The 22203-nt window shown below is 43.6% G+C and overlaps 1 protein-coding gene across 3 annotated transcripts in view; it reads left to right on the forward strand.

Annotated features, from left to right (window-relative positions):
- HMBOX1 (homeobox containing 1) overlaps nt 1-20780 on the forward strand; it is a 145067-nt gene extending 124287 nt beyond the window's left edge. The window contains exons 7-11 of one of the 3 annotated variants that reach the window (XM_067556162.1): nt 9461-9543; nt 11296-11391; nt 13732-13826; nt 14040-14141; nt 16817-20780. In XM_067556162.1, coding sequence (XP_067412263.1) covers nt 9461-9543; nt 11296-11391; nt 13732-13826; nt 14040-14141; nt 16817-16954 — 514 coding nt within the window. In that variant the 3' untranslated portion in view covers nt 16955-20780. The remainder of the gene's footprint in view (nt 1-9460; nt 9544-11295; nt 11392-13731; nt 13827-14039; nt 14142-16816) is intronic. The other 2 variants (XM_067556163.1, XM_067556164.1) reach the window with 2 other exon arrangements.
- The last annotated feature ends 1423 nt before the right edge of the window (nt 20781-22203 follow it).

Raw genomic sequence — 22203 nt, forward strand, 5'->3', positions numbered from 1 at the left:
GTCCCTTATACATCAACAGGAGAGGTTGTGAGAGCCCCCACCCCACTAGACCCTATAGCCCAGTGTTTACAACACTCCCCAGTGAGTTGGAAAACCTGGCTTCAAGTCCCTGCTCCACATCAGACCAAGCGGGGATTTGAACCTGGATCTCCCACATCCCAGGTGCATTCTGTGACCACTGGATTATTTGGTATAAAGGGATATGGTGGTAGAACCACCACAATTTTTCATAAGAAAGGGTTTGCTTAGGAACCTGACTACACGAGAGAGCTCATGCGGCGAGTCCTGGCACGAGCACCCTATTCAGTGTGTTGGCTTGTGTGAAACCCTTTCTTAGGTGTCTACATCTTCCCATGTGTTGCATACGAAGCTTGAGTGCCTAGCTCCACAATTGTGAATTCCTCTAGGCAGCAGGGTGCCTAAAAGTTAGGTGGTGCAACTGCCCGTGTCTAAGTCTCCCATGTGAATCTAGCCCTTTCTCTATGTTTTTCATTGTTATATCTTTCATCTCATCTAAGTCAGCATGTTATACACATTAATGGAACCACGGCTCCCCTCAGGGTGGGCATTTCCCCATGTTGGAGGTGGGGATGTTGAGGCACCCAGAGGTAAGGTGACGTGATTGTAAACTCCCAATTCTCTGCTTCAGCTACTAGAAAACACTCCCCCTCTCTGTCCTTTTGTTGGGTGAAAAGCACAGTCCACCCCCGTTACCAGGCCTAACTACCTTAAAGCTTTGATAAGAGAATTTTAGGACAATAGATCACCACCTTAATCAAGCATGAGTAAAACAAATAGAGCAAGATAGAGCTATGGTCACTTACCCAGTCCTGGGTGCAGGTAGGTGGTTTTTGTCATCATCACGTCCATGCTGGTTCTGTCTGGTGGGGGTCCTGCATTGCTCCCCCGCCTCCCCCCCCTTTGTTATACCCACGCCCGTTATACCCGGTCTTGTGACATCACACAGGCACATATTATTAAAACAATCTTATTTATAAACATTCTATTCTAAATATATTTCCTACACATCATCATAACTTCTAACTGATTTTTACTTATCCTGCTAAAACCCTAATTGGTACCTCCTCATATAGCTTTTTTAACCACTGCTCCCTCATCCTTACTCAATCCAGCTGTCTTTTTATTGCTTTCATGTATTCCATTATTTCTTACATCAGTTATCCTATTCATACTTAACTGATTCTTGTGGCCCTCGAGTTGCTGGTGGGCTAGTTCTGTCCAGTCTGTATACATCCTCCCTAGCCTGTCTTACTAGGGAGATCTGCATCTGGCTAATAAATCACACAGTTGTCTGGTTTGCTTGGCCCTGTTATCTACACCAACCAAAAATCCACTGTAGGTAAGACATAAAGCAACTTCGTGATTTTTAAACCCCTTGAAGTTGTTCTACCTGTGTTCTTTTAGAGCGGTGTCAGCAAGACACCTGCAGAAAGAAGAAAAATTCCTTTACGTTTTCTTCTTACACTATTAAATATATAATATCTACTTCTCTAATAGTATTAAACATACATTTGTCTAACGCAGTTCATTATGCACTTCTTTACATTTTGTTTCCTTGTTTTTTCCCTTTTCTAAGTAAGTTCCATATAAAGCACCATCCCTGCAAACAGGAATTTGTAAGGTAGAAGAGTCATATGCTGAATATTACATGGTACTGTCTAGCCAAGGGGATGGTATGTTTTAAAGAATAAAAATGACATTAATTCCAGTCCGAGGAATGTTGCCAAATCAAATCAAATAAAGCCCTGCAACCCTTGCTGATGCCTCTCGGAGTGCCCTGGCTGCTGCCCGGGTAGAATTTTGAGAGGTGTTGAGCACCGGCAATCCCCATTGAAATCAACGGGCCCAAGTCTGCTTATTTTGAAGTCAGTGGCCAAACTTCCATTGATTTAAGACAGAATAGCATCAGGCATTGTATGGATTGTAGTACGCTTAGTGTCTCAGGATTCAGGCCCAGACCCTCAAAGGGAAATCAGAATTGCAACATTCAGCATTGCAATAGGATCTACAAAGCCTGAGTTAATCTCCCTGTACAATGAATGGAGGTGGGCAGGTGCCTAAGAAAGGGATCCACAAAAGCCTGCTCATTAGGTGGCTCCTCACCTAAGCTAGCTGAACGCTGACAAGAGGGGTGTGTCGTAAGCCCTGCCCCTCTCACAAAGTTAGGTGCCTAAATCCGGGCTGCAGAGAGGTCCCTTTCTCTGCTTGCAGTCCACACCCAGGAGCACTTCTCCTGCAGCCAGCTGACTTACATGCCTAGGCAGTTTCTTGGGAGAATGAGTTATTTATCCCACGTGGAGCAACTTCAACAGGGGCGGTTGAGGGAGCGCCCCATCAAAATATCCCATAACCCAATGATTAGGGTGCTCACATCAGAGGTGGCAGACCCCTGTTCAAATCCTTTTCTCTACAGCAGGCAGAGGGGGCATTGAACTGGGGTTTCCCACATCGCAGATGTAAGCACTGGGCTAAAAGTAATGAGGGAGCCACCATTGCTGCCTCCCCCTCTGGCCAGATTTTGAATGGGACCCAGTCCGAAGGCATGCTCAGAGTACGCCTTCCAGATCAGGCCCTGCAGGTGAGAGAGATGGGGAAAGCCTGTCTTCCCATGCTTTGTGGGGCATGCTGGGGCTCAGGCAGGAAATAGGCATTGTACACCTAGAGAAACAGGCATCGTACACCGGTTCCTGAACTGGACAACACGGAGGATGACACTGCAAAATGTCATCCTCTGCGCACCCAGGATCAGCACAAGCCCATCTGCTGATGGCGCGACCCCACTTGGGGGTCACGACTCCTAGTTTGGGAACTGCTGGCTTAGAGTCAGGCAGCAGTGCGCGTCTCTGGAAGCAGAAACAGGCACCTAGGAGACTCGCAGAAAAAATGTAGGCACCGAGTGGCTTTAGGTGCCTACGGGATGAGGTGGCAGGAGTTCTGTGGATCTCGGTGGAGCCTAAAACTAGGACTTGTGTGCCTACATTTGAGATTCGGTGTCTGAGTGCCTTAGTGGATTTGGGTCTTAGTTCAAAACAGCAACTCTCAACAAGAAGCCTAGAAAAGGGAAGTGTGTGTGTGTGTGTGTGTGTGTGTGTGTGTGTGTGTGTGTGTGTGTGTGTGTGTGTGTGTGTGTGTGTGTGTGTGTGTGTGTGTGTGTGTGTGTGTGTGTGTGTGTGTGTGTGTGTGTGTGTGTGTGTGTGTGTGTGTGTGTGTGTGTGTGTGTGTGTGTGTGTGCGTGCGAGAGAGAGAGAGAGAGAGAATGTTTTAATACCCAGATCACTAATTTCTATCTGCCCCTCACTTAAAAAAGCAATTTCAATGGTTGCAGTTACTCTCTAAGCAAGCAAATCAAATGGAGGCACATTAACAGTGCTTCTCGCTGTGCTAATGAGCAATTTCTCTTAATTAATGAATAGCAATCCACAGGCAGGATTCCGATTGTGCGTATAACTTAACTACAAATTACAGGGTGAAGAGCGGGCTGGAATGCAAGAAAAGAAAATTCAGGCTGGACATTTCTGCAAATTTACTTACAATACGGTTGATTTAGCTGTGGAATAATCTCCAAAGTGAAGTAGTGGGAATGCTTTTAACTGCAGTTATTCAAAGATAGCTTAGACAAAAAAATACTACAGGGAACAAAATTGTGCTTTTAGCAGCAAGATGACCTAAATTGGTTTTGTCCACTTATTTGTATAGCATCTTTAACTGAAAATTTAGAATATATCAACTATATTAAATTATGCTGAGGGTAGCTGCACAAAGAGATGGGGTGGGAGGGCGTGCATGCGTGTGTGTGTGCTGGCTGATTAGCAAGTCCGCTGCTTCATGCTTTCTTGGTGAAAATAAAAAGCAAAATTTGTTCCCTTAAATACACAGCAGCAATTTTAAAAGTCCATTATAAAGCTGACTGGGGAAATTTTCGAATTCTGTCCTCTGAACAACCTCTACAAATATATCCTACACTGCAACCTGAAAAGAAATGAAGTGATCCCTGCATACCAGATCTGAACCAACACCATTGACTTCAGTGGGAGTTTCATTGGGCTCAGAGGTTTTTAATCAATTCATTTGAGCTTGTAAAGGCTAAGGAAAACATTTCTAATAGTAAAATTAGAATTTTTATAGCAACGTTGTAGGTGTAGTAAAATAACCTATCTGAAAGCTGTAGCATTAAAAATGTTACATTAAAGTAGTCTCTTACAATCCTGTAGTAAATTTACAATTATTAAATTAAAAATAGAATTGTAAAAGTACACACTAAAGTTAATCCATAGTTCTTAGAGTAGTACTATATAGTTATGCACTCACAGAATCCTTGTAAGAAAACCACTACAATATCCTGCACTAACCAGTCAAAATGCTGTTAGTTACATGTTTCCTGGTAAAATACGAAGACTTTGGTGTCGGTGTGGAAGTAGGTATGTAGTGAATGAGAAAGTGGGAGATGCTCACTGAACCCTGAGAATCAAAGTAAATATTGAATACAGGTCTCGTTTCTTGTACACTGAATGAAGCAGGGTCCTGCAGAAAAAAATAGTATGTTATCATGTAATTAAAGGAGCAGAGCTGCACGAGCATGAACTTTGGTGTTTCCTAACATGGGTGCTTTACTTTGCAGTAGTGTCTTTGGTATTTGGAGCATACTCTCTTTCCTTATACCTATTCACTTGCTATAGAGAACGCTGCAAGTGTGACGGTGACATTTAGTTATCTAAGGCAATTTAACGTAAGAGCGGCTAAATTGGGGCATATCAGTGGTCCATCTAGTCCAGTATCCTGTCTTCCGACAGTGGGCTATGCCAGGTGCTTCAGAGGGAATGAATAGAACAGGTGATCATCACGTGATCCATCCCGTCGACCATTCCTAGCCTCTGGCAAACAGCAGTCCCTGCCCATCCTGGCTAATAGACATTGATGGACCTGTCCTCCATGAACTTATCTAGTTCTTTTTTTGAACTCTGTTGTAGTCTTGGCCTTCACAACATCCTCTGGCAAGGAGTTCTACAGGTTGACTGTGCGTTGTGTGAAGAAATACTTCCTTTTGTTGGTTTTAAACCTGCTGCCTATTCATTTCATTTGGTGACCCCTAGTTCTTGTGTTATGAGAGACGTTTGGAAAGGCTTTAAAGGGGGACTGTGTGTTCACATATAATACATAAACATGCACATACTGTTTAACATAAAACTTAATGTGTCTCTGTTGTCCCTTTAAGATTGATGCATTTACTAGCCATTGACACCGTTTAGTGAAGCTGTTTTGGTGCATTCATGCTTTGATTTTGGAAAAACTCTTTTTTCTTCTTCGGGTAGTGTTTCGATGGGTACTCCGCTGTAGGTGAGTCTCCGTCCCTGCGCTGCTGATTGGAGAACTTTGGTAGCAGTGTCATTTGAGCCCGCACATGTGCTGTCTCCCCTGGTGCTGCACCACTAGGCTAGCTGGCACGCCCAGGCTAACCCTCCTCTGTTCCTTCTCAACCACCCTTGACTAGAGGCGGAGCTTTTAGCTGTCCTTTAGCAAATTATTAACTCTCCGTTTCAGTTGCCAATTTTTAGTTTTTAGAAACCCTTTAGCCTTCTTCGAGTTTTATTTATAAAAAATCTATTTTTTTAACAGAAAAAGAAAAATACTTTATTCTTGTGTCAACCCCCCTGGACAAAGGTATGCCCGGCTCTCAGGGCTTTAAGAAGTGTACTTGCACCAAGGTGATCCCAGTCACGGACAAGAAATCAGTGTATTCGCTGCCTCAGCGAGGGCCCATCCAACACAAGCGTTCCCTCTGCCAACAGCTCTGACTGAGATCCTTCAAGGACAGCGAGCTCCACCAGAAAATCGTCTTTATGGAGGTGGCTTTCTGACCACAGCCCTTTGGCAGGTGTGAGTCTTCCTCTGAACCTTAGACTTCGAAGGATAGCGGGTCAAAGAAACAGTCAGAGAACTCCTCTCAGAAATCAAAAAAGAGTAGGAAGTCCCCCCAGCAAGCCCAGGGATAACTGAAAGCGATCTCCATCTCATCTTTGGTACAGAGACACAAGGGCCAGCACCCGAAGACACTCCCTGTACGTGAGCTAGTGTTGATACTGGCGGTACTGGCAGAATCCCCTCAAGCCAATGACCAAGGTATGCTGGAAGCTCCCAATTCTCCGCACCTCGGTACCGAGATCACGGAACTGAGCCATGGCTGACCAAGGGGTATTTCCCCACAATCATGCCATGCCCCTCTGATGTCAAGCAAGGGATCAGACAGTGAGCCAAATGAAGTTTCTTTATACTTCCCCCAGTCTCCATATGGGACCCAATATGAACAAGGTCCAGGAATGTACCATCAGATGGCACAGCCACCATCTTGATACAGTCACCCATGAGCACCTCCACCAGGCCCTATGCCACCAGACTGGCCATACTGGGACCCTTGGGCGGGGCACCAAGCATCGCTCAAGAACTTTCCAGATATGCCTCCTTGGTTACAGCATTGTGGACCTCAGAACCCCAAAAAGCAGAGGAGTAATAGGTGGACACAGAGGAAGAGGTCAGACCCAAGGCCATATCCTCCTTTTCCCCAGAAGAAATGGTCATGCCCTCACCACCATCCATGGTGGATGACTTCTGCCTGTTCCAGGAGCTGGCAAAAAGAGTAGTGAATACCCTCCACATACCAATGGAGGAGGTTAAAGATACACACCATCAGCTTATCAACATCCTCCATGCTTCAGCCACCTCCAAAATCGCCCTCCTGATCAACAAGGCCATCTTAGACCCAGCTGGGATGGTGTGGTGAACCCTGGCCTCAGTGCCCAGTCATGTAAACGGGCAGACAAAAAGTATTATGTCCCTGAGAAAGACTCAGAGTTCTTGTTTATCCATCCGCCACTCAATTCCGTCGTGGTGGATGTTGTGAACTCTTGTGGCCAACACCACCACTCCAGGTCAACACCCTGAGATAGAGACTGGAAGTGTCTGGATCTCTTTGGTAGAAAGGCATATTCCTCAGCCACCTTACAACTTTGCATCACCAGCTACCAGGCACTCATGGCAAAATATGATTGATTACAGAAACTACAACAAATTACATGATTTTATTGAGAAATTGCCAGAGACCTCCTGAGCTCCTTCAAGGCCATCATCCAGGAGGGGCAATTTGTGGCCAAGACATCTTTGCAATCAGCCCTTGACGTTGTCAACATGGTTGTCAGGACCATCTCCATGACTGTCATGTCTCCAACTCTCGGGATTCCTGAAGGAGAAATTCCTCGGGATTCCTGAAGGAGGAATTCCTGGAAGAGATACAGACCATCATGGAGGACCTTCTCTTTGAGGGTGTGAAACTCTTCGCCGAGAAGACTGACGCCTCTCTCCACTACTTGAAGAATTCCAGGGCCACTCTCAGGTCTCTAGGTACGTTCCAAGGCAAAAGAGACACTTTATCTTTCACTATCAACAAAAGCCTCATTTGTCCCAATTTCCCCAGAGTAAAAAGGGAAAAGTCTCAAGATGAAAGCCTTCCGTCTCCCAGTCCTCAACTCAACCACCCATCCTGAAGCACCATCGATAAAGTGACCATCTTGAACTTCTGAGCTTTGTCAAATTTGTTGAGCGCTATGAGGTCCAGGATAGGTCTCCAGCCTCCCTTCATTTTGGGTATTAGGAAGTAGCAAGAGTAGAACCCTTTGCCTCGAAGATGTTGAGGTACTGGTTCTATGGCTCCTAACTGCAGGAGTCGGTCTATCTCCTGCTGTAACAGACTCTTGTGAGAAGGGTCCCTGAAGAGGGATAGGAAAGGGTGTTGTGTAGGGGGTATGGAGGCGAAGTGGATGGAATAACCGGATCAGACGATCTCTAGGCCTCATTTATCCAAGCTTATCCACTCCCTGGCACTGCAGAATGCTGCAAAATGGTGGCTAAATGGGTGCATGGATAGTAGCGGGGAGTGTCTCATGGCACCTCGACCTGCCCGTCAAAAGTGATGCTCAAAGGAAGTACAGGAGATTCTACTACACAATAGAAAATCCCCCACACAACGCATTTACCTGCAGCAATGGTCCCGGTTCCAGACTTGTTGCACATCCCAACAAATCTCTCCTGTCTCAACAACTCTTCAGCATATTCTGGAATATGTTCCGACCGTAAAAAATCAGGATTATCCCTGAGCTCCCTCAGGGTCCACCTAGCAGCTATTACAGCATTTCACCAACCCATAGAGGGGTACTCAGTTCTATTATACCTGAGCATGAAAAGGTTCCTGAAGGGAATAACAAACCTCTTCCCTCAACCTTGACATCCTACCCCCTCACGGGACCTAACCCTAGTGCTTTAAGGGCTGACGAAGCCCCCTTTCGAACCTATGGCTGTCTGCTCGCTAGCATGCCTGTCGGCGAAAACGGTCTTTCTTACTGCAATTACCTCAGCAAGAAAAACTGGGGAAATAGCAGCTCTGACGTCACATCCCCCATACACAGTGTTCTTCCCAGATAAGGTTTCACTTAGACCACATCCGAGGTTCATCCCTAAAATGACATCATCGTTTCACATGAATCAGTCTATTCATCTTCCAGCCTTCTATCCTAAGCCTCACCGAGATAATGTGGAGGCATCTGCATACCTGAGACCTTGGGAGAGTCCTGGCATTCTACCTTGATAGGACAAAGGCCTTCAGGAAGTCCCCTAGACCAGCGTACCGCGCCGCCGAATCCGCCGCCAGAAGTACCTAGCCACCCACCCCTGCGAAACCCTGCCGCCGAAAAGGGGCAAACGGCAGAAGGGTTTCGGCGGAGGGCATTGTTCCCCCCATGTAACCCGCCGCCGCCGAAAGTCCTCCCCCCCCCGGCCGCGAAACCCTGCCGCAGTAACATGACCCCTTGGACTTGATCCATACACATTCCACCAGATCGATCTCCACATCTGTCACCTTCATTAAGGCTGTCCCTGTCTCAGAGAGCTGCACCTTCCCAGAACATTTATGCAATCACCGGGGACTCCTCCTCTGATGCCATCTTTGCCGTCACAGTACTATCCTCAGTGACTAGCCTGACTCCGAAGTCCCAGCCCTCCAGAGGGGATACTGCTCGGGAGTCACCTACAGTGGAGCACCCATAGGGACACTACTCGAAGAAGAAGAAGTTACTCACCTCGTGCAGTAACAATGTTTCTTCGAGATGTGTGTCCCTAGGGGTGCCCCACTATCTGTCCTCCTCCCCTCTACTTCAGAGTTCTCCTCATGACTCTGCAGTAGAGAAGGATGGTTAGCCCACGCACTTGCTCGCCTCGTGGCTCAGCGTGAGGGAAGACAGACAGCACACGTGCGAGCCCAGCAAACACTGCTACCAAATTTCTCTGATCAGCAGTGCAGGGACGCAGACACACCTACCATGGCGCACCCCTAGGGACACACATCTCGAAGAAACATCGTTACTGCATAAGGTGAGTAACTTCTTCTTTTCTGCAGTTACTTCAATGAGAATCAATATCCTGATGAGGCAAAGAGAGAAGAAATTGCAAACGCCTGTAATGCAGTTATACAAAAGCCAGGTAAGGACCTGATCATAGTGTTCTTTTTCAAAGGAGCCTGCAATTAGATTTCAACATCTCCTGCTAAATTCAGCAAATCTCATTTTATGGCTATTACTAAAAATTTAGTTCTCTGAACCAGTAGTAAGTTTTCCCAGAGCGCTATATAGCTCGTGTATTCAAGCTGCCATACTTGGATGAACATGAGGTCTGAAGTAGTTTTCAGGCCCAAACATGTATGTCTGAAAGTTACATTTCTACTAATTACAATAGTAAAGAGGTAGACATGAAGTTCAGCATCAAAACATTTCATATATAGAGGGTCACGTGCGGTATCCATAGGAAATGGGTCAGATTTCAGAGATTTGCATACTTTAAAGCCACTAATTTCTAGTTATTTTTACAAATATATGCACCACTTATCTGACGATCTCAAAGCCCCTCCACACAAGTGGGTATGTGGTATTATTGTTGTTGTTATTGATCCCATTTTAAGGATGGTGAGATGTAGGCACAGAGAGGTTGTGACTTGCTTATGATGATCATATGGTATATCCTTGGCAAAGTAGGGAGTCCTGGTTTCCTGATGTCCGAGCTTCTCCGTAGCTTTAGGTTACCCTCCCTGTAGGTTGTGTGTGTTAAATTGGGGGATCTCATTTTTTCCCCCCTCCCATAGCATCTTATCAGTTCTTCCTGCTCCTGTGATGTCGGGAAATGAGAGAGCATACCTGGGAATGGAATGTGGGTATCTAATGTAGTAATGCAAAACTCAAAGGAGCGGGCCCACCTGCCTTTGCTTAGTTGAAATAGTAGAACATACCCCAACCAAGCAAATAACATGTTTTGAAACTTGTGTTTATAGGAATTAAAATAAAGTAATAAACCCAAAGGACAAAAAAAGAAAAGCCTAGAACAAGACTTCCTAGCCTTCACATTAGCTACTACAACTAGTAGAAAGGCCGTCCAGTCTAGCAGACGGAACACTGGGCGGGGTCTCAGTAGACTGGGGTTTCATTCCCGACTCTGATGCTGACCTCCCGGGTGACCCTGGGCAAGTCGCGTCCCCTGTTGGTGCCTCAGTTTCCCCATCTGTAAAATGGAGATAATGATACTGACCTCTTTCTAAAGGGCTTTGAGATCTGCTGATGAAAAGTGCTATATAAGTAATTATTATTACTACTTGATTTTTCTCTCTGCCATCCTCACATCTCACTTCTTATTTATTTATGTTTACTAGCTTTTCTACGGTGCTCAGTATCTGTGCACCTCAGATTCAGGAATCAAATTAGCCTCACGTTATCACTATGAGACAGAAAAGTATTACCCCCATTTTACCTATGGAAGATTGAGGCACAGAGAGGTGAAGTGACTTGCCCGAGGTCACACAGAAATTATGTGGCAGAGCTGTGAACTGAATCCCGGTCTCCTGAATCTCAGTACTGTGCATGAATCTGAAGAGCAGCTTTCCTCTCTTATCTCAGTTCAGGATTGAGCTGGCTGATGTTGCAAAGAAAAACCCTGCATTTCAGACAAAAGGGAATATGTGTTATTAAAGATTTATATGGCATTCATCACCATAGCACCTTGGCACAGTACTGTGAGCCCTTTTGGTTTTTGTTTTATTTTTTGTGAACTCTTCTTTCTAATATCGTCTGCTCTAAATTTAAAGGATTTATCACATGGCAGGGATCTGTTGATCTTATAGGATGTGCAAAGTGCTATCTGTCCCTGTGAATCCCTGGAAACAACTGTGTTCTATGTATATTTTCACAGGCAAAAAATTGTCAGATTTGGAGCGAGTTACCTCCCTTAAAGTGTACAACTGGTTTGCCAACAGAAGAAAGGAAATCAAGAGACGAGCCAATATCGGTAATGTATCAGAGTGCCTGCTTTCAGACAACCTGAAGGGCTTAAATAGGCCAGCTCAGGGGAGATGGACGGTATAAGATTGAATTCTATTAATGCAAATGGCTAGAGGCTGCAAGCGTTTTTAATAATAATTTAGAGCACTTTTTAAAATAAATCTTTCACCCTCTTAAAATTTCTAAAATATCATTGGGAACTTAGTTTACAAATGTCAGTAGTAGGACAGGAAAAATGATTCAGTGATCAGATGTCACTAGAGGACCTAATTTCTGTTCTGAGTCTGAATCTGATCGATATAGAAGGATTCATATTTCCCTAATGCCAAATTCTTGGCCCAGTCCCATTGGCTGTCCCAAATGAAATAAGAGAAGCAGTAATTTGCACTGGGGATAGGGGAAATTCAAAATGTACTGACTTTAAAGCCTTAAAGTGCAGTTCCAATCTGAAAAGCATCCAGGGGTGGGGGGAAGCAATTTAAAAAAAAAAAAAAAAGGTCTTTGTGTGTAAGTTTCTTGCCTCTGTGATGTCTAGCTCAAATGTACTCATTTCACAAGTCAAAATGGTGGTGGTTTTTTTTCTTACTGCCAACCCTATAAGCTTCCACTGAGATCTGAAAGCCGAGATGGATTCTTTAAATCTCAAATACCATCATCAGTACCAAGGATTCTGCAGGCCAGATTCTTCCTTCAGTTACACCTTATTGCCCCCTTCTTGCCTTCAATGGGTTTGCAGAGTCATAACTGATTGGAGCACAGCAAACAATTCTGTTGATGATGCACAAGCTGGAATAGGATACAGCTCACAAACTGAGCTGTGTTGGTTCCACAGTCTAATAGCTTACTATGAAGAAAGCAGAAATGACTCTGAAAACACAGTAGGAACAGATCTGCTCAAGTGCCAAGTTCACTGGATGAAGTCACACTTTAAGGCCTTGCAGTGTAACGCTGTGATTCAGCGAGGTACTTATTTGCGTGTGCAACTTTAAGGACATGCTTAAGTACCTTACAGAACTCAGCCATTTATGCACACATATGCAAAAATTCCCACCTGCAGGCAAGCCAGCATTTTTGCACATGCCCAGGCACATTTATAACATACTCTTTAAAATGGAGTATATTTCTTACACAATAAAATTAAAACCTGCATATTCTCAGGATTTACAGTCCGATGTTATTTATGTCCTTTGCTTATCTGCTTCAGCAATAGACGATGTCTCCTTCCCCATACTTACCAAGGAAAAAACATCAAATCAAAGCACAAAAATTGTATTAATTGAAATTTATTTTATTTATAAAATAAAATAAAGCCTAACCTGTCCAAAAAAAATCCTGATGGATGGACAGGCAGTGATAGGAACATTGTCCAGTATGGGGACATGGGATGTTCAAAAGCACCGCAGGGAATCAGGAGTATAAGTCCCGTTGAAATAAAATGGATTTTTGCTCTTAAATCCCATTAAAAAAGTTTAAAATACACCCTCATGATTTCAGGCCCCATCCTACAATTGGAATTCACACAGATGGTCCCCTGAACCTCTGCAGAGCCCCATTGGTTGCTATAGTGCTTTAGAAATGCATCTGTAATAATAATTCAGTGGGGATCTGCAAGATCTATCTAAGTACTTACATGGACCTTATCACCATAGTATCTGAGCACTTCTCAACCATTAATAGATTTTATCCTCACAACATCCCCGGGAAGTAGGGAAATATATCATAGGCACAGGGTAGATTAAGTGACTTGCCCAAGGTCACGCTGGAAGTCAGTGGCTCACCTCGATTCTGAACTCTTGAATTCCAGTCCAATGCCCTGTACACCATTCTTCCTCCCTGTGTGGCCACCGACACAGATCCAGTTGCAAGATAATGCAGCCTCATGTAGCATCCTTACTACACAAGGGAGAGACAAGGTGGGGGAGGTAATATCTTTTATTGGACCAACTTCTGTTGGTGAGAGAGACAAGGTTTTGAGCATTGGACCTGAAGAAGAGTTCTGTGCATCTAGAAACATGTTTGTCTCACCAACAAATTGGTCCAATAAAAGGTGTTACCTCACCAACCTTGTCTCTCTCAGATCCTGGGACTGACATGGCTACAGCAACACTGCATACACAAGGGAGGGTCAGTCCATTTTAAACTAGATGGGGAAGAAGGGAGAATGGAAACAATTTTGTGAGGCAAAAGATGTGAACACTTAACACCCACCCCAGATTGTGGAGAGTTGAGGGGAGGTGGCCAAAAATTGACCCTGCTAGTCCACTTTCTTCAAATGCCTAAAATATTAATTGTTTTTAATTACGGTAACGCATGAGATAATTTAGGGATCCATTTGCTTTTTTCGAAGAAGCAGCAATCCTGGAGAGCCATGGCATAGATGTACAGAGTCCAGGAGGCCATTCCAATAGCGATGATGTCGATGGGAATGACTATTCAGAGCAGGTAAGCATCTGAGGCTGAGCCACATGGCCCTAAATGGGAGACCCCACATATGACACGTCAGCGTCATGGGGCCTTGTACTGCTCATGAGTCAGACTTTTTTAATTTTTTTTAAACTTTCATGTAATTTTAATGGGGAAAGTGGAAGAGCACAGCTCCCCTGTTGAATGTGAGAACCCAGTATTCACCCACATGGATTTATTGTCATACAACAGGACACTTGGCAAGTACGCAATGGGGAGGAGGAGGGAAGATGTTCAGAGGGAGGCAGAGAAGCAGAGAAGGTAGAAGAAGACAGGAGGATCTGCTCCAAACAAGCAAGTTACATCATTCACACAACACCCAATGTTTGAAAAATGCTAGGACAGTGTTAATTCAAGCAACGCACCATGCATAATTCAAGCTCTCCTTTTCTCTGGCACTGGTACACTGGTTAACCTTCAAGGAAGGATGTACAGGTCTTTAACAATTTCTGCAGTGTGTCGGGCACAAATATGCTTCCCTGTGACATAAGCCACACGTGTTCCTATCCCACCTCCCCTTCCCCATCTTTCCCCCGCTGTGTCATTTTGGATGAGTTCACTCAACATCATTGGGCTGGCTCGACAGTTCACTTAGATGGTTCTGCTTCCTTTGCTCCTTGTGTTCATGCTGCTGCACCCAGCTGTCTGGGTTTTGTTGGGGTTTTCTTAATAAGCCATCCCTGGAAAGATGTAGGAGACCTCATCTTCATGTGCTCACTGGGGGTGGGTACTGGGAGCCCAGTGTCCTGGAGTAGCTCCCCAATAGGCTCAGCCCAGATTCAGGGGGGCAATGAGAGGTGCTAGCATGATTGCCCTGTTTCCACGATCTTTGGAGCTGCTGCGTTGGTGGGGGACGAAGGTCCTTTTATCGATCATCCCTGGGAGTAGTTGGCAGAGCTCTACTCCCTATGAGAATCTCCAAAATAACTGGGGAGGTATGTTTTGAAACTGCAGCCAAGCACATTTAATTATACATGCCTATCGGATATCGGAATTGCTGACTTAGCAGATACATTGTTTAGACTTCCAAACAATTTCTTTCTTTCTATATTTTTGTATTATCCAACATATTTTTGGAAAAAGAAATCACTTAATTGCATCAAAATTCTCTGTTCGGAGTCCTTAGACATTGCAGTTCTCAGTGATCTAGCGCAGACTCCACTGTAAAGGATAATCAGGCATTAAAAGTTAAATGGATTACTGTGGAAAGCCATCCTGATGACCATTGAACATCCATTCAGCTGTTAAAATCATTCAGCTGTTTCAGAGTAGCATTCAGACTCCAGAAAACTTTAAAACATAAAGTTTATCCAACTACCGTTAAAGTTAATAACATAAAGTTAATAAAACTTCAGAGGGATTGTTTTGTTTTTTTACACTTTCTTGACATGGTGTAGTTCACTTAAATGACTTCTCGGATCAGGTATTCAAAAGTGTGCACACAAGTTCTGATGTGGGTTTTTGAACATCTAACCCAAAATTCATGGCAAATTAAGAGATTCTGTTAAGCAGCCTCAGGAGTTTACTGAAATCTGGCATTTCTGTCTCACCAGCAATCACCACCTGCCATCTTGATTTAGAAATGATATTGTTTGCAAATTCATCATCATGGCCCTGAGGTAATAATGACAAAAATTAGCATTTTTGTCCTATAAAATGCTGTAAAATATTCACTAATTCTCACAATACCTCTACAAGGTACGTAAGTATTATTACCCCCCATTTCAGAGATGGGGAAGCTGAAGCTTAGTTTGCCTACAGTTACAGAAGGAATTTGGTTTTTAGAACTAGGATTAGAACTTAGATATACCTGACTGGGGTTAGTATGCGGATGTTGGGTGGTGGTAGTGGTCAGGGATGTACAGGAAGTTGGAATAGATGATCTGGTGGTCCCTTCTGGCCTTGAACTCTTGGACTATGCCTTATTCCTATGTAAGCCATGGCTGGTTGGTATGGCACTCTGTCCGCCCAGTGGTGGCTAGGCCAACTAGAGATTAATGAGCCTGCTGCCGTCTTGGCTATCTGAAATGTGTCTTTTAGCTCAGGCAGTAAGAGGCTCATGTATTAAGATCAAGAAGTTCCCATGTTTGATCCCCACTGAAATAAGCCACCAAGAGGTGTCGGTGTTACACCCTATATTCAGACTATGCCCTCACTCAGACATAGGTTCAGAAAACTGCACACGTCAGCGTGTATATGGAATGTAGTCCTTCTCATTAACTGATCTTAAAACATTTCAATGCTGAGAAAAATCTTCACTGCAGGCCTGTAGCAGCAAAGTTTCCCCATATTCTTCATTCTTCACAACAGCCACACATCCTAAACAATTACACTGTTGTCCTTTTAAAATTGAGTGCTTAAAAAAAGACACACAGGAATATATGGTGACAGCCTCCAGCTCTGTTTGAGTTTGTAGTGGAGACAGCAGTATAACCCACAGTTTTTTCCCCATTTAATTAAATGAGGTGTGGGATGTAGCAGCATGGCTGGCTAGACAATCTGATCTGGTATAGCAGTTCCTGCATGAGGTCATTTCACCACCTTTTTTTATCTGTCTGGGACATTTTCAGCAGCTGGCTTAGTGCTGAATTGTGTATAGGTGTAGCCCTATATAAAATATAACCTATATATTTGTGTGTCACTTCTATTTTACACTAAATCACTCTTACCTGATAATTTAATGTATTCCTCATACGTGCACCTTAAGTCAGTCTTTATCTATTGAAAATACAAGTGAATTCCCATGCCCTGCCCTGCCCTGCCCATTTCCAATAAACCTCTGTTTGTTTGCTCAGTGAATGACATTGTTTCTTAAATGGAGTCCATGTTTCTTTTCACCCACTGCCCAGTTAGCAAAAATGTAATTTGCAGTCCTTAGTTCACTGCTTACTTTAAAAACTGTTTCACTCAGACTGAATACCTACTAACTAATTAACAATGCTTCATCTTTTTCCTTTCTGCGTACACAGGATGACAGCACTAGCCATAGTGATCACCAAGATCCCATTTCATTAGCCGTGGAAATGGCAGCAGTAAATCACACCATCTTGGCATTGGCCCGGCAAGGAACCAACGAGATCAAGACAGAGGCCCTAGACGACGACTGATACAAAGAAGGGGGAGGGTCAAAATAAGAAGTAACTTAGTTTAGACGTAGCACCTTAGCAGACTTTCCTCGGTCCTTAATATGTGTTCTTCTTACAGTATAACTTTGCAGTTTCTTGTACGTCAGTTAGCTGTTAGGGTCTTGTTCTGTGAAGATGGCATGGTGCCCTCAGCCTTTGCATATACTCTCAGTATTAATTCCCAGTAAATAGTCAGTCAACCAACCAACCTCCCTCCCCCAGCCCCAGTGGCTCGAATATCTTGCTGCTCTGTCTTAGCATTCCACAGAAGTGCTTCCAGGTATTTTAGACAGCCCTCAGTTACAAGTCTTACGCTACATTTAAAATGTTGGATATCCTTAGACATCATGTAAAACTAGTCTGTATGCTTTTCCTTCTCCAAGACTGAAAGGATGGAAGCTGAGGTAGAGGCACAGGGTCGATGGACACCATATTGGGAGTATCAACAGAGTAAAAAGAACACTAGAAATCCCACTTCAGCATGGGAATAAATGATTTCGAGCTGCAATAAGCCGTGCCTCACTGGTCACACAGTGACTTGATATACTTCTTTTGGCTACTGCGCTGAGAATGTCCAGGGGAAACATTCACACATTTCGGTTGATGCTCACGTATTCAACACTGACATCCTCTACTCTCACGAGCTGCATGGCTTAGTGGATAAAATACTGCCTTCTGCCTCTGGGACCACGATACAAACCCAGTCTGGGATCACATGAAAAATGAGCTGAATGTCTGATGGACGGCAGTCCACTTCTCAAAACCACTATTCATTATTTGGCACGCCTAGCAGTGCCTGCTCCGAAGAGGTCTAGACTCTATTGATCTGTCATAGAAGTTGTGTTACCTTTTGTTCTTCCTCTCACCTTTTCCTCCCAACTCCTCTCAAAAGCAATGTTTTCAAAGAAGGGATTAAGATAATAAATGGGTGAGTTTGTACAAGTCTGTTTAACTTCTGCCTGCATCCTAACAGGCCTGAAAGCTTATCGGAGGACTTCGGTGTCCAGTTTCTGCTAGTTACCAACATGGCACAAATATTCACCCAAATATGAACAATTCTTAAAAGGCAGGAAGATCTGCTCCTTGAGATATGGGGTCTGATGCTTTTGTGTTCTCTTTACTCTGTCCTTGTTGAGGTGTGAGAAAGCTATACTGCTACAGACAATGTAACTAATAATTGGAAGCCATATTGATAATGGATGTGGTAATATTTGTAAAGCAAACCTACTTTAGGTAGCAGAAACTAACGGAATTGCTTTTCCTTGATCATATGTAGCACTTTTGTTACTTTTTTCTTAAAGATATTTATATTTGATAAATCTTTTTTTTATCATTTGAGATTTCAAAATACCAAACGACAAACTTGCATTACAGAGTCACCCTGTGATCACCTTGTCATCTAGTATCTAAATGATGAACTGTGTATGCGTCTAAGAAAATTACATCTGCTGGCATTGTGTGGAAGCGATCTCCTGGCATCCTAATAAAGTAATATGTTGCTGCCGGTAAGAGGAAGCTGTTCAATGGAAACAGCATGGGATGCGTTAGAGACAGATTAGGCTGCATTGTATCTTTAAAAAAATTAATACATTTACATGGCATTTCCACTACATTCCGTTTTATCCTCCCAGCTGTGCGGAAATAGTTTAAAGGGAAAGTGGCTTAGTTTTGAAGCATGGCTTTCCTTTGTCTTTTGTTCATTTGTAAAGGTGAAGGGAAGTTACTATAACTTATTTTGTTTTTATTCCCTCCCTCCACCCTCAGCTTTGGAACATGTTGGCAACTTGAAACCATTAGATATAATTGCAAGCACTGAGGGGTGGGGGGGGGAATGGAAATTGTGGCACATCAGCAGGTTTTTCGCCAGCCTTTAAACCCCCTTAAGGTATAGACTTAACTAGATCATCTTTACGTCTGCTAACCTTGTGAAAGCTGTTTCAGTAGATCTGGGGAAGATTGTGTGCATTCAGAGGGCACAGAGTTGGCACCTCTTTGTCCCTGTGACTTTGAAGATACATAGGCAGAGCGTGGCCCTGTCATTCATTTATGGATTTCATTGGAAAATTTATGTGCTTTCCTTAGCTGTAAATCACTGAATCAGAATGGAGCTGTCTTTTCCTGTTTTATTGTATTTCTTGAGTAGGCAAATTCATGAATAGCATCCGGGGGCAGACTCAAGAAAGGAAGAAATTGGTTCAGCCACCACTGCAGTGTTCTTTCTTGGTGTGTGTGAACAAAGGAAGGAGAGAGGTTTTTGTGCAGCAGGATGATCCAGCAAACTGTAGCTTCAGTGGAATTTTACCTGCTTATTCATACTACAGTCACACACTGAGCTGACAAGAAACTGCCAAGATTTATTATAAGGAGATTTTAATAATCAATGGCCTCTTTATGTTGGGGTTGCCACTACCATTTGTTCTAGCTGTTCCATTTTAAAAGAACAGAATCAAATTGATAAACAGCTTCACTTTCAAAAGATATATTGCTTACTATTGTACCTCAAAAAAGTAATTGTTTGAAACAAACTCCTGTTTAGAGAATTAAGGAAGAATAACATCAATACAGTAAAGGCCAGATCCTGCTCTCTGCTTCACTGGTGTAAGTTTGAAGCAGCTCCACTAAAAATAATGGATTTACACCAGTGTATATGAGAGAATCTGGCCTTCACTCTGTTTAGCACAGTCATACAGCTCCTATGTCTCATAAACACATCAACAGCCAATATAAGGAATAAGCAGATGAACAATTTGAGAATAATTAGAGATCAGTGGGTCTTCCGTCCTAAGTTGCAGCTTGCTGGTGAACAGCAGTCCTTCCCTCCCCTCCCCCAGAGGAAGACCATAAACTGATTCAGTAGGTAAGAAATACCTTAATCAGGCTAGGCAGGTGCTACATATTTCTCTTTATCTCCCTTAATCTCCATTCTGTTTGGTCTCTGTAAGGCCACCAGAAGATATGATTGAGGAATATGACCTTAGCCATCATCAATATGCTGATGACCCTGAGCTCTGTAATTCCCTTTGTAGCCTGTTGTGGACTGTTTCTTGACTGACAGACCCTTGTTTTGATGAGCGGTGGTTGGTTTAGGCTCTCATTATATAACTCTAGTCTAGGCTACTGCGTTGAGGGAAACGGTTCAAGACACTCTTGAATGGTTTCTGCAGCCCTGTTCAGAGTGAGGACAATGCTGGTGAGACAGCCCTGGAAATTAGGGTTTGTTCAGGATCACTCCCTCAACAAGGAAAGCTGAGACGGTCCTTCCAAGGCTATTTCCATCTCTGCTTTTTCTGTCAAATCAAGCCTTTGCTCTACAGTGCTGCAGTTCAAACTTCTTACGGACATTCAGACCTTCATCCCCTCCAGGCTAAATTATTGTGCTGCACTTCCACCTGAGTTCTGCTTGAAATGGATTTGAAAGCTGAATTGGTTACAGAATGCAGCTCCCCACTCATTCCGTGAATACAGTTTAAAGAATTGATGATACCTTCCTTCCTGGTCGCTGTTACACCAGCAAATTCAATCCAGGCAGTTATCTCAGGGCTCATAATACTTGAGCCAACATCTTTTGCCATCCTCTAGAGCAAGAGAGGTTGGCTGGGCTGTCCCTGCTATCTGTTCCAAGATATTGTTTGATCTCATGGGTGTGCTATGTGGTACTGGACTCCGTCCATGGTGTTCCCTTCTCTGAGGACACTCCCCAGAGTTTTCCTGTGGCTGACTCCTGACTCTGCGTCAGGCCTTTCTCTTCCAGTTTGTTCATCTTTGGCTATTTCATAGCTCCCCTTTTCTTTAATGCCCTTTGTCTTTGCTCATGTAGTTCAGGTGGTGTCTTTTCCTGGACTATCATGTGTAATACAGGAATTTAAATTTCATATTGATGTCCAGATATTTTGCAAAGGATGGCTTAGATAATAAGTTAACACAGCAGCAGGCAGACAACTTTTTCTTTGATGCAGACACATCTTCTAATTACTTGGAGGTGGAGGAGGTTTCACTGCTCCAATAAATGTATTCTCGCCAAGAAGGGACTTTCTAACTTTGACCCATAAATATTTTCTAGCGATGCTGTGTTGAGCTAGCATGATTATGGGTGTCCGTTTGTTTGTGTTTTATTTTTAGCTATTTAAAATATTCTCCTATAAGAGATGAGCTATGTCTGCAAAGTCTGGATCCAGCTTTCCAAAACTGTGGGATATTTGGATTCATACTTTTGGTTCAGATCCATCTGTAATATAAGCTACAGTAGTGACCTATTATGCATATATGACTCTTCACTGAATTTCTCATAACTCTATTTTGTTCCACTGACTGAAGTGGAGTTTTATGGGTCAGTTTTTTCATAAAACCCAAACTATCAATGTAGGTGGATGGACCATTTTAGGAAAAGTTTTAGCATACATTAACTGGACTTTCTACCATTTCGCTATTGTGGCTGGGAATCTTTTAGATTTGGCATAGCTGATGATATTATCTATAAGAATCATTTTCATTTAGTATCCTAGAATATTATGGTTGGAAGGGAACCTCAGGAGGTCATCTAGTCCAACCCCCTTCTTAAAGCAGGACCAACCCCAACTACATCATCCCAGCCAGGGTTTTGTCAAGCATAGCCTTAAAAACCTCTAAGGATGGACATTCCACCACCTCCCTAGGTAACCCATTCCAGTGCTTCCCCACCCTTCTTGTGAAAAAGATTTTCCTAATATCCAACCTCGACCACCCCCACTGCAACTTGAGACCATTGCTCCTAATTCTGCCATCTAGTACCACTGAGAACAGCCTAGCTCTATCCTCCCTGGAACCCCCCCTTCAGGTAGTTGAAGGCCGCTATCAAATCCTCCTTCACTCTTCTCTTCTGCAGATGAAAAAAGCCTAGTTCTCTCAGCCTTTCCTCATAAGTCATGTGCTCCAGCCCCCTAATCATTTTCGTTGCCCTTTCATGTGCAGGCTGGCAAGATTTTTGCTACATTACTTCTCATGTAAAGCTAGTAAAATCATAGGGTACGTCTACACTGCAATGTAAGCCCAGGGTTCAAATTCAGGTTCAAGCCTTGCCCTCCTTCCATCTACACACACATCACTCTAACCCAGGGTTCAGACCCAGGATCCCAGGACTCTGTGGTGGTGGAAGGTCTCATGACTAGACAGGCATATTTTTTTAATCTTTCCTCATAGGCCAGGTTTTCTTAGCCGCTTATTGTTTTTGTTGCTCTATTCTGGACTCCAGTTTG

This window comes from Emydura macquarii, unplaced genomic scaffold (assembly GCF_026122565.2).
Source record: "Emydura macquarii macquarii isolate MOO-44397 ecotype Brisbane River unplaced genomic scaffold, CSIRO-AGI_Emac_v2 contig_1676, whole genome shotgun sequence".
Lineage (NCBI taxonomy): Eukaryota > Metazoa > Chordata > Testudines > Chelidae > Emydura > Emydura macquarii.